Below are 13,162 nucleotides of genomic sequence, written 5' to 3' on the forward strand. Positions count from 1 at the left end.
CAAACCCACAGAACGTACAACAGCAAGAGTGAAGCCCAGAGGGCTGGATGGTGATGTGTCCATGTCAGTTCATCAATTGTAACACGAGCCATTCTGCAGGGATGTTGATAGTGGAGGAGGCTGGGGGCAAGGGAGGTAGAGGGACACAGAATGCACAAATTGTGCAATTTTTCAATTGAGCACAAATTGTGCTCAATTTTGCTGAGAATCTAAAACTGCTCTTTAAAAAGTTTTTGAAATTAAAATAAATGTCCAGCCTAAGTGATTTGTTCAGGTTGCCCCTGACAGGAAGTGATGAAACATAAATGCAAGTGTCAATGTTCTTGTCCTGACTCCTAGGCTCTTCCCATGGCAACCATGGGTTGAAGAAGCTATGGGGCAGCAGGCCAGTTAGGAAATCCTAAATGTGACTAGAAGGCACTGGGTTTCTTTTGAAATGATGAAAAGATTGAGGGACATGAAAAAAAAGCATCTAGGACACAAATGCGTGTTATCATTTTGGGACTCTGTCATTTGACCCCGTCACAGATCTTCAGGGTTATCCCCATGAACCCAGTAATCGCACTTCTGGGAATCAGTCTATGGAGAAGCTGGAGGACCCTGTTCTTCGGTCTCGTGTGGTCTCAATGGAAAAATCAAAACTCAGGAAACAACCAAAGTGTCTTAAAGCAGGGAGGAGAGGAACTACATAAGGACACATTTTTATAAAAGAAATGATGTCACCATGAACATCATGACTATAGGAAAAATAAAAACTGTTCAAGATAAATATTGGGAAATGGGTAACTCATGACTATAGGAAAAATAAAAACTGTTCAAAATAAATATTGTGAAATGGGTAACTCTTGTTTAAAAAAAAAAAAAAAGAGGTATATGCAGTGAGATTTCAAGACTGGTTTAGAATTCGGGGCATGGAAGGACTGAAGTACAGTAAGCTCTTAACAGGCCCGAGTTCTGTAGAGATGAGAGTGGGGAAGGGGCAGACATCACAAGGAGAAGCATGGACATGGGTCTGGGGGAGGTGGGAGGCTGGGCCTGTGGCTGGTGGGTGAGGAAGCAAAAGGGAGCAGCCTCTAAACCCCAAGACACACCCAGGTTGCAGCTCCAGCCTTGTCCTCGGTGAGTGCCTGCAGGAGGCTTTCCTTGGTCCCGGGGCACTCCCTGGCTGGGGATCCTCCCACGGCATCTCATGCAAGTCCCTATCAAGCGGAACGAATGTCGTCTGTCTGTGTGTCACGCTCTGCACTAGAAGTTTCTTCCCTTCAACCCTATGTTGTGGTTCCTTCCATGATTCCCAACCTACAGGTAAGGGTGCCAAGGTAGGGGAGTCGTTCTGCAGTGAGAGAGCACCATGCATGATCAAGGATGCAGAGCACTCCCTGCGGCCCTGCAGGCTCTGTCCAGCCCCAGCTCTCTCAGCACCCCAGAGGGTGCAGGAGGAAACATGGAAATCTCAGTTTCTATTCCTAGGTGGAACCTACCAGACATAAAGAATTCCTTATATTTAAGACTGGTAGGAGCAACGGTGGCCTCTGTGGCCACAGTGACGGTTCTTCAAGTTGCAACAGGTCGCAGCTTTGTAGGGGCCTAAGTAGATTTTTACATTGATTTATCTAGTTTTTACTAAAATAACACTTATAAAGGAGATAGTGGCTTTAAAAGATTTTGCAGATAATACGAGTAACACAAGCACAGCAAACATGAAACAGCACAGCTGACACCTTCTTATTTCTGTGGGCTCTTCATTTTAGCCTCAGATGTGACTAAGAACTCAGACAGACCTAAAAATTAGGGAGGAAAGCAGGATGTAGGCAGGAAGGAGGAAGGGAAGCAAAAAGAGAGAGGTAGGGAAGGAAGGCAGGAAGGAAGGGAATTACTAAGAAGAATACTGAAGAATCTTATTTACATATGCTATGGTTATGAATAAGCCTCTCCCTAAATGTACATTTTACCTTGAGATATTATTGATTGGTCATATATGCCACAATAATTAACAAAACATTTTAAAGCTAAGCATCTACGCAGGACATAAAGGCTCTCCTCACCAGTTTTGTGTTTTTTTTTTTTTCTGTGATGTTTAAATTCATAAAATATTCAAGCAAAATGTTCCACAAAATTTCACTCTTCTTAATAATAAAAATTAAGAATATTACCAAGGTTTTCTCTTTCATTAGTGACAAGCAAAATGCCACTTATGTAAAGGGAACACCCACTCTTCCTGTCGCATGTGTTTAATTGTAAATCAGTAAATATATTGGAGGTGAACACTCATTATTTCACTGATAAGTGTGCTTGGTCCATATTCCCACAGGGTCTTCCTCCCTGACCTGAGAGTCCAGTGAGCTTATGAATGTGTTCAATTTATCTGTACAAGATGCCATACAACTAGTAAACAACCAGATTAACCTGGTGAATGATTAGAGAGACAGACATGAACATAACAAGTCTGGGCTTTTTTGACAATTTCTCTTTATAATCCAAAAAATATTATTTTATTTTTCTTTTCCAAGGGACCCAGGATGGCAAAACTACCCCTGGAAGCAGCACTTCCTTCTGTCTGTAGGGAAACTGACTCATGCCAGCTGACAGCTCTCAACTAGTCAAACGATTAGCCTCCAATATAATATTTGGACTTGTCATTCACATTTAAGAAGACAGTGACAACTGCGGTGCCTGACATAGCTGCATTCAAGTACGGTGCTTTAGTTAGCGGCAGGTCTGTAAACCTACATCTGACTCATGCAATCTTGGGAAAAGAGGCTTAGGAAATTCCCTCTTGTTCTACATTGGCCCGGGGAAGACTGCTGTCTCCCAAAAACTCCTAGAGGAAAGGTACCTTTTGGGGGTATAGATGTTATTTAATTCTGGGGTAACTCCAAAGCTACGGCAGCAACGTCTCATGCAATCCCACTATAAGTGAGAAAAGCCATTACCATTTTTGACAGATTTGTTCCAGGAATTTAACCGTTATTGTTACTCCTTGGGAAACCATGCAAACTGTTCAGATTTTTCCATTTTAAAGATCAAAAACCTGGTGCCAGGTGCAGTGGCACACACCTATAGTCTCAGCTACTTGGGAGACTAAGGTGGGAGGATCTCTTGAGCCCAGGAGTTCCAGACCAGCCTGAGCAACACAATGAAACCCAGAACATATATATATGTTTTATTAAATATGTGTATTATTATATGTAATATATGTATATGTATGTATATTATGTGTAATATATGTATATTTTATTAAATAATAAAATATTATTTATTTCATATTAAAATATAGCTGGATGAGTCTTTGGAAAGGTCTAGCACATCATTCACTTAGAAAACATTTATTAAACAACCACGAGTGCCAGCAACTGTCCTGGGCACTGCTGGTACAGAGGTGGGTAGAAAAGACACAAGCACTCACAGGTCTCAGCTTCCATGGGAGAGACAGAGATGCATACATAACAAGTTGGGAGAACTGTCGTGAAGAAAAGCTTCAGAGTGCAGTGAGGGCGGGTGGGGGGAACACGGAACAGAATTGATGCTGAGGAATCTGGGAATCCGCTGCAGAGGCACCGTTCATGTCGAGACTTGAAGAATGAAAATAGGAGACAGCCAGACAAGAAAAGATGCAGTGATCGCATCCTTTGGCTTTAGAAAACAGCTCATATTCATCATGTGTGTTTATTAGGCTGCTTTTTGTTTGTCTCTTGCACTCTAACTTGCTCTATTAAAACGCAGTGGGAATTGATGGACTCCAGTCCTGATGATGCATGGAATACAGAACATCAAACACAAAGGCATGCGCTCATTTAGAGAACTTGGCTAACTATCAGAAACCCTAGGTCTAAGCAGAGCTCACCATTTATGACCTTCGTGATTTGAGGTAAAGAAGTTAGCCTATGTGAGCCTCAGCTAACTCAACCTTAAAACAGGGATGATAAGTTACAGAGTTTTTGGGGAACCAAATACATTCTACGTATAAAAGAATTTTGTAATTTTTTTTAATGTTTCACAATCTTTTATGACTATTTATTCCAGACAAAACTTGTGATGGGGGCTATCTACTTGGGACCACACTGATTTATCACACAAAAGATTGCCTTTCCTCCTGCATCACTAACCCAAGGAATCAATTCCAAAACACAACTGAATGTTCAGACTTTGACTTTTGCAGATTTTTAAAAATTTTAACTTGCAGCACTTGACTTTTTAAAAATCTGCAACATTTTCTATAAATAATAGTAATGCAAAATTAAGGCTCAAATACTAACCACACAGAGAGCCAACCTCCAGAACCCCAAACAAGGCTTGCCTTACGTTGGGTCACACAACACAGCAACGTCCTCCTGGAGGAAATGCCTATTTCTGCCTGTCGTTAAGTGTACTCTATGAAGAACCTACATGGAGTAGTCTCATCCACCTCAGATCCAGGTAGAGAAACGTGGGACCTGGGGGGAGGGAGCTTACCAGGCGTCTGCAGTGTTCCCGTGCTAAACCCGCTCACATTACGGATACCCAGCATGGGGCCAGAGGCTTCCAGACAGAATCAGAAAGAGGAGGGCAACTCTACATGAAGAATTACAACCAGCAATCATCCACTACTGACAACTGTTTAAACACCTCATGATTCTGAATTAAAGACACCAAGCTTCTCAACTATAAGAATGCTAAAAGAGGTGGGCACAGTGGCTCACACCTGTAATCCCAACACTTTGGGAGGCCGAGGCAGGTGGATCACGAGGTCAGGAGTTCAAGACTATCCTGGCTAACACGGTGAAACTCCGTCTCTACTAAAAATACAAAATATTAGCCGGGCGTGGTAGTGGGCGCCTGTAGTCCCAGCTACTCGGGAGGCTGAGGCAGGAGAATGGCATGAACCCGGGAGGGGAAGCTTGCAGTGAGCCGAGATCGCACCACTGCACTCCAGCCTGGGCGACAGTGCCAGACTTCGTCTCAAAAAAAAAAAAAAAAAAAAAAGAAAGAAAGAATGCTAAAAGAATGCCATTTCACTTAAAGGACAATCGTCACCTGTCAAGTGTGTTAAGTTCAGTTATTGGTGTTTACTATGCTACCAATCAGAACCCAAATGTAAATAAAGGTGTACACTTTTCTCCGTCCCCTCCCCTTTACCCACATCTCTTCATTTAATGTGGAATGGCCAAAAAAGCATAAATAATTAAAGCATGCTTCAGTTTTCTCAGTACCTCTTCTAAGGTGGTGTCTGAGATCCCATAGCCCGTCAGGTGCAGCTGACGCAGGTTCTCATCCAAGGCCTGGAGGAGCCCTTTGAAGCAGGCCTTGTCTGTGTCCTTTGGAATGGCGTAGGTCAGCTCACTTCCACTGCTGTCTTTGAGAAATGCTTGTGGAATATAGATCTTTATCAGGGATGTAACACGAGCCATGTCTTCCAGATCATGGGCCTCCAGAACAGAAAGCTATCCATAAAAAAAAGGACAAATGAAACCAGTAACGAATGTTAATCCATATATACATAAATTGATTTCATGTATATCCATAAGCAAATTATTTCAAAACTCCATTTCAAAGCTTAAATGAAATATCACGTTTAAGCAATAAGCATCTCCATGACATCTTGTATTTTTTTCTTTCTTTTTAAAAAATATAAAGCTGCAGTGATAAACCTGGTGAGGCCACACCCATATGCCCCCCAACATGCCCATCTTAGCTACTGGGCATGCCATGGCCAGCCTCCAGGGGTTTGTATTCATGAAGTGCCCCCCACCCCCTGGGAGGGCCACAAAGAGATCCTGGGCCTAGCATTGAACAGCAGAAAACTGGGTTGAAGGGAGTCTTAAAAGGGAGACAAGAATTCTCAGTCAAAGAAGAAAGGAGCCACCTGGGGATGATGACATTCATGCTGAATTAGAGAGGAAGCAAACAGGAACCTTGACTCAGAGGTGAGGGAAGACTTTTCATGGGCCACCAAGGGTCAAATACAGTCATCAAGAGTGGAGAGGTGACTTCCCACACACCCTGAATCCCAGACACAGAGTCACTGCTGCCTGCCCCCAGTTGACACAGTTAATGACTACAGAGGTGACACAGGTTTGGCCTCCCAGGCCAGACTCCACTTGCTCTATCCCCTCACTACTGTCTTGTATTCTGGCAAAGTTTTAGCCTCCAGGAGGGGAATATCATTGTCAAAAAAATATTTCTAGGCCAGGCACAGTGGCTCACGCCTGCAATCCCAACACTTTGGGAGGCCGAGGTTGGTGGATCACCTGAGGTCAAGAGTTCCCGACCAGCCTGGCCAATATAGTAAAACACCATCTCTACTAAAAATACGAAAATTGGCCTGGCCTGGTGGCATGTGCCTGTAGTCCCAGCTACTCGGGAGACTGAGGCAGGAGAATTGCTTGAATCCAGGAGGTGGAGGTTGCAGTGAACAGCGAGACTCCAAAAAGAAAAGAAAAGAAAGACAGAGAAGGAGAGAAGGAGAGAGAGAGGGAGAGAGAGAGGGAAGAAGGGAGGGAGGGAAGGAGGGAGGGAGGGAGGGAGGAAGGAAGGAAGGAAAGAAGGAAGGAAGGAAGGAAGGAAGGAAGGAAGGAAGAGAGAGAGAGAGAGAGAGAGAAAGAAAGAAAGAAAGAAAGAAAGAAAGAAAGAAAGAAAGAAAGAAAGAAAGAAAGAAAGAAAGAAAGAAAGAAAGAAAGAAAGAGAAAGAAAGAAAGAGAAAGAAGAAAAATATTTCTAGAATACCTAGGTCATGTACTTCCTGGCCCTGACACTCACAGCAGCTCCTGTTATCCATCAGGTAATTCTGACTCCTCATGTATTTTCTCCTGGCAGTCAAAAGGCATACTTGGGTTCCCAGAGGCTTGCTCCCTGCGCAGGCCTGGGGGCACTCATTTTGGCATGTGGGCCATCATGCACAGAAGGCCTCCACTGAGACATTACTACTATGTAACTGTCGTCACTTGTTTCTCATGCCACAGACAGGAATGGGACTTCAGTGAGATGGAATGGTTGCACTCCTTACCTGTCTCGTGAGTGTCAGGCGGAGCCCCTGGCCATACGCCTCCTTCAGGCAGAAGGGAGGACCGCAGCACCTGAGCCTCCCGTGCTGGAGGATGGCCACACGGTCACTCAGCGCTTCGGCTTCATCCAGGTGGTGGGTTGTGAAGATGATCGTGCGACCTGGGTCCAAGAACAGGGCACATCAGGACCAGGAGGACCTTCCCTCCTTTCCTCAGGATGGTAGATCCAGGGCACAATTTAAAGCTCCTCACCAATTTTCAAACTGAAAAAAACTGAAGTGTGTCCTCCAGGAAGGACTTAGTCAAGCCCACTTTGCCAATTCGAGGCCCTGAAACTCTTTCCTCTACAGTAGTTCCCACGGATCTCCCATCCCCACCTCCATGAATGAAAGTGGGTGCTCTGCCAGGCACGGAGGGTGAAAGTGTGGGGCAAAACACAGAGTGGTTGTACACAGTCCCCTGTTCTCTCTGACTTAGAGTCAGATCACTGCATGAACAGAGAGAATAAATTTAAAAAAAAAAAAAGCTGGGTGGATGTCTCTCTCCTCAGATACTAAAGTCCTCTCTTCCTCATTTTTTTTTTTTTTTTTTTTTTTTTTGAGAGGGAGTCTCACTTTCTCGCCCAGGCTGGAGTGCAGTGGCACCATCTTGGCTCACTACAACCTCCACCTCCCAGGTTCAAGCAATTCTCCCACCTCAGCCTCTGGAGTAGCTGGGACTACAGGCGAGCGCCACCACACCTGGCTAATTTTTTTTTTTTTTTTTTTTTTGGTACTTTTAGTAGACACAGGATTTCATCATGTTGGCCAGGCTGGTCTTGAACTCCTAACCTCTGGTAGTTCACCACCTCGGCCACCCAAAGTGTTGGGATTACAAGTGTGAGCCACTATGCCTGGCCCTCCTCTTTCTTCTTTGGATGACCAGGGAGATGTACGTAGGGAGAAGGCTGTATTTTATGGAAGTGCAATTGAACAAGAAAATCATAGCACTGGGTTAAGGCAGAATTCAATCATAAAAAAGAGGTCTGAAATGGCCATGGTATACATTGATACCCTTTGGAATCAGGGATAGTGTAACCACATGTATTCATTCTTCCAAGTAGCAGCGTCGGAACATGCAATGCCTCCCTGGAAAAGCTAACAGCAGCCATGACTCTCAGAGAGGAGAGTACGTTGTGGGTGACGGGCACAGGGAGCCAGGGTGGAGGGGCACTTGGGTGTTCCTGGCAGGAAAGACATCACCGAGCCCAGTGGGCATGGCCTCTTTTGGCAGAAACAAATACTACGTTCAAATGTTTTCTCTAAACATTCTAGCATCTTGTCAAGTTTTACGACTTTTGCTTGGAAAGAAAAAGCCTGAGATTTAGCTTTAGCAGAGCAGAGGCCATAGAAACTAGAAGATATTTTGATGAAGTTGATTCAGTTATATAAAAAGATGTTGCTGCTTTTAGCTTCGACACTCCCCATTGGCTTCCACTGAGCCCCAACCTGTTCCATTTTAATAAATAGAAACACATTGATTGATTCTTGCTCCTAAGATAAATGTTCAAAGAGAGAAGGCTAAACATGGCTTTAATTCTACTCAAGTAAATGTTTGAGGTGGTGAATACGCTAATTACCCTGATTCGATCATTACACAACGTGTTCATGTGTCAAAACATCACGCCGTAACCCATGATTGGAACGTAGATGGAGCTCGAGGCCATCATGCTTAGCAAACTAATGCAGGAACACAAAACCAAATACCGCATGTTCTCACTTATAAGTGGGAATTAAGTGATGAGAACACATGGAGACAGAGAGGGAACAACACACACTGAGGTCTACCAGATGGTGGAGGGAGAGGGGAAGGAGAGGATCAGGAAAAATAATGAATAGGTACTAGGCTTAATACCAGAGTTATGAAATAATCTGTACAACAAACCCCTGTGAAACAAGTTTACCTATATAACAAACCTGCACATGTACCCCTGAATTTAAAAGTGAAAAAATAAAAACAATAAATAAACATATGCAATTATCATGTGTCAATTAAAAACAAAATACAAGTAGAAAAAACAACAATAATAGAGACAGCTTAAAAGACTAAGACTTTCAATATATTAAAAAAAAAAAAAAAAGGATGCATTTACAAAGAAACTATGGAATGTAGACCCAACAGCAACAGAGCTTGAAGGTCCACAATGACCAGTTCTTGCCACATATATGTCCCTGTCCCCAAGTCCAAGGCCAAGCTCCTTGCATGTTAGACCTTTGAGGCTAAGAAAATTTGCATAATCCTTGATCTAGGATTAAAGGCAGTTTAGATACTCTGATTAGAGCTATCATGTAGTTCAGATGATATGTTCCCATACAATGAAGTCTAAAAATAAAAGTCAACTAGAATCTAAATTCCCAAAAGAGAAGCAAAGAGTAGAATGGTTGTTGCCAGGAGCTTGTGGGGTGGGGAGCGGGGAGGGAGGCGAAGGAGGGAGATGTTAGTTAAAGGATACAAAATTTCAACAACACAAGATGAACAAATTCTGGAGATCTATTGTACAGCATGGTGACTACCGTTAGTAATAATGCATTATACATCAGAAAATTGCTGAGATTAGATCTTAAGTGCTCTCAACAACAAAAGGTAAGTATGTGAGGTGATGCACATGTAAATTAGCTTGATTTAATCATTCCACAATGTATAGGTACATTTTTCCCTTGGTATCTGTGGGGCATTGGTTCTAAGACCCCTGAAGATACCAAAATCCCTAAGTAAAATGGGGTAGTATTTGCACATAACCTAAGTATATCCTCCCATATACTTTAAATCATCTCTAGATTATATATAATACCTATTAATAATATAATGTACTTACCATTTAAATAGTTGTTATATTGGGAGGCCGAGGTGGTGGATCACCCGAGGTCAGGAGTTAGAGACTAGCCTGGCCAACATGGGGAAACCCCATCTCTACTAACAAATATAAAAATTAGCCAGTTGTGGTGGTACGTGCCTGTAACCCCAGCTACTTGGGAGGCTGAGGCAGGAGAATTGCTTGAACCCGGGAGGCAGAGGTTGCAGTGAGCCAAGATTGTGCCATTGCACTCCAGCCTGGGAGACAGAGCAAGACTCTATCTCAAAAAAAAAAAAAAACAAAAAAAAAAAAACAAAAAAAACTGTTGTTATACTCTATTATTTTTATTTGTTTTTTTGTTTTGTTTTGTTTTGTTTGCTGTATTATTATTTCTTATTGGTTTTCTTTCCCTGAATTTTTTTTTCTTTTTTTGAGACAGAGTCTCACTCTGTCACTCAGGCTGGAGTGCAGTGGCACAGTCTCAGCTCACTGCAACCTCCACCTCCTGGGTTCAAGTGATTCTCATGCCTCAGCCTTCTGAGTAGCTGGGACTACAGGCATGCACCACCACACCTGGTTAATTTTTTTTGTATTCTTAGTAGAGACAGGGTTTTGCCATGTTGGTCAGGTTGGTCTTGAACTCCTGACCTCAGGTGATCCACTTCCCTTGGCCGCCCAAAGTGCTGGTATTACAGACATGAGCCACCGTGCTAGGCCTTTCCCTGAATATTTTTGCTCTGAGGTTGTTTGAACCCATAGATGCAGAATCCATGTATATAAGGAGTCAACGGTGTATCAAAACATCACTCTGTACACCACAAATACACAATTTTCATTTGTCAATTATACTTTAATGAAGCTGGGAAAATAAATTAAAAATCTTTCAAAGAATTTAAATTAGGTTTGCAGGGATTTGACCCTTGATGACTTTTTAGTGGCTGTTAAGGAACTCCAAGACATATCCAAAGCTTTAGAGAGCTATATATAGATATAGACATTTTTTTTTTTTTTTGAGATGGAGCCTCGCTCTGTCGCCCAGGCTGGAGTGCAGTGGCACAATCTTGACTCACTGCAACCTTTGCCTCCCAGGTTCAAGTAATTCTCCTGCCTCAGCCTCCCAAGTAGCTGGGACTACAGGTGTGTGTCACCATGCCCAGCTAATTTGTGTATTTTTAGTAGAGGTGGGGTTTCATCATATTGGCCAGGATGGTCTCAAACTCCTGACCTCGGGTGATCCACCGTCTCGGACTCCCAATATAACAACTATTTAAATGGTATGTACATTATATTATTAATAGGTATTATATGTAAGCCTCCCAAAATGCTGGAATTATAGGCATTAGCCACCACGCCCTGCCTCAAAGAGCAATATTACTGTTTTCCCCAAGACACTGCTTGATTGTTTCTCTCTCTGATTCAGATGATATGTTCCTCCAAAAGTTGCGCTTCCCACATTCACCCCTTGTCTATTTTAATAATAATAACGATAACCTGTCACTGATTGAGCGCCCACATGGCAGATACAGAGCTGTGCACTTTCACATACAACTGTGCACTCTCACATCCTATGAGATGGTACAATTGTCTCTATTTGCAAATGAGAACACTGAAGCTCAGAAGCATTTGATCATTTCTGCAGGGTCACATGGGATTTGTAGAGCAAGTACATACCCCAGGACAGAAATTTAGTTGAGATGTGCCAGTTTTCACTGGTATTTTTTGCTTCCTTATTTATTTTTCCATGGGAGACACAGAAATACTGGTACCAGGGCTGATCAAGAGCCCTCACTGTACATAACTAAGCAAGAAACACACACAACATTCCAGGTAGACTGAGTCCCCAGTGCACTGGTATTCTGACAGAAGAGCTCTTTCTTCTCAGCAGGAAGTGTTTGTTTCTGCACAGCCCTTAGATCTGTCTCACAGAGTTGTATGATTACCTAGAAGTTTGGGCTGCTTCAGAAATGGCTATACATTTTGATTCTTGAAAACACATTTTTCTTCCAATACCGCCTATCTAATCACTTACATGCTATTGATTTTTGCACTTCAATCAGTGCAGGGACGATTTCAAAAAAGTCCTCCAAAGACAAAAAAAAACATTGCTAACTAGTGAAGGGCAGTGAGAAAATATTTGGTTTGTAACAACAGAAACTGAAGAAAACTGTCTGTTTCTGAGACTTTCATTGTATCTATTTTTCTGTCTAAAATGAGCTTTGTGCTCATTACAAAAATGTTCTGTCAGCTAAAGCTTTGAGACTCCAGCTCTAATTTTTAAACTAAACAAGAGTAGTGGGCTTGTGGTATTTAATTTGCACCGCAATTCACAGGTGCAGAAACAATGTAATCTATTTGTCTATCTCCCATTGATTTTCTGCATCAGTCCCCAGCCAGGGTAGCGCACAAATTGTTTGATCCAGTTTAAATCGTTTCATCTCAAAATTTAGTCAGTCTTTTGAAGTGGTGGTCAGTTTTCCATTTCCACCCTTTCTGTATCTTTCCCCAAGGGGCACTCAGGTAAATGGAGTCAGGAGTCTTGGTGATCTCGTGGCAATGGGGAAGGGTTCAAATCTTTGGGTACAATGTGGTCAGCGTCCTCTGGTGTCTGGGTGCCAACCAAGACCACATGGCACTGTCCCCCTCCCCACCTTGGCATTTGTAGCTTGGACTCCAAAGGGGTCAGACCAGAGCAGAGTGCTTCCGGGCTGTCTAGGCCTCACAGCAGGTCCTGCTGACTGCAGATGGCTGAATCTCTGCCCTGGCCTCCAGCCAGCTAGCTCCAAGGAGTTCCCTACTTCCCTGGCAGCATCCCTAGCAAGCCCTGTCTTTCAGTGTCAAAGTTCATGGGCGTGAAAAGGTAGGGAATACCAGCCCTCGGTGCCTCACTGGGTCCTGGAGTTCTACTCAGCCTCGTGAACTCTGATGTGGCTGAGCCATGATTGAGGAGCCAGCATCGCAGATGTGGCCTGCACTTCTCTAGTGCAATTGCCCAGGCCAGGCCAAAGCCCAGAGTGGAACAAAAAGTCACATCTGCTTGCTCAATTTTCCCACTTCTATCTCTGTCTTCTCCTTCCATAATTCCACCAAAATTGTGGGACAGAAAGAAACAGATTGTTCTTCTATACTCCCTTTAGTTATTTTTCTCCTTTCTGACTCCAGCCTATGGTTAAGCTTTAAGTGACAGACTGGAGTGTCTTTTCTACTCCAAAGGTAGAATTTGATGGTCCAAGACATCTGGGCTCAGCCCTCTATATGCTAAGAAAAAGGAGAGCTCTTTCTTGTTATTTTTCCTTTATTTCTTCATTTGCAAATCCTAGTTCACCTCCAGGGAAATGGAGACCTTAGGTCA

General features: G+C 43.1%; 1 protein-coding gene across 1 annotated transcript in view; it reads right to left on the reverse strand.

Moving 5' to 3' along the window:
* Nucleotides 1-13,162, reverse strand: part of ABCA13 (ATP binding cassette subfamily A member 13) — a 513,939-nt gene that overhangs the window by 251,117 nt on the left and 249,660 nt on the right. The window contains exons 40-41 of the mRNA XM_077997982.1: nt 6,983-7,140; nt 5,190-5,420 (exon numbers count right to left, since the gene is read on the reverse strand). Of these exons, the coding sequence (XP_077854108.1) occupies nt 5,190-5,420; nt 6,983-7,140 (389 nt within the window). The remainder of the gene's footprint in view (nt 1-5,189; nt 5,421-6,982; nt 7,141-13,162) is intronic.

The sequence above is a fragment of the Macaca mulatta genome, chromosome 3 (genome assembly GCF_049350105.2).
Source record: "Macaca mulatta isolate MMU2019108-1 chromosome 3, T2T-MMU8v2.0, whole genome shotgun sequence".
Taxonomy (NCBI): Eukaryota; Metazoa; Chordata; class Mammalia; order Primates; family Cercopithecidae; genus Macaca; species Macaca mulatta.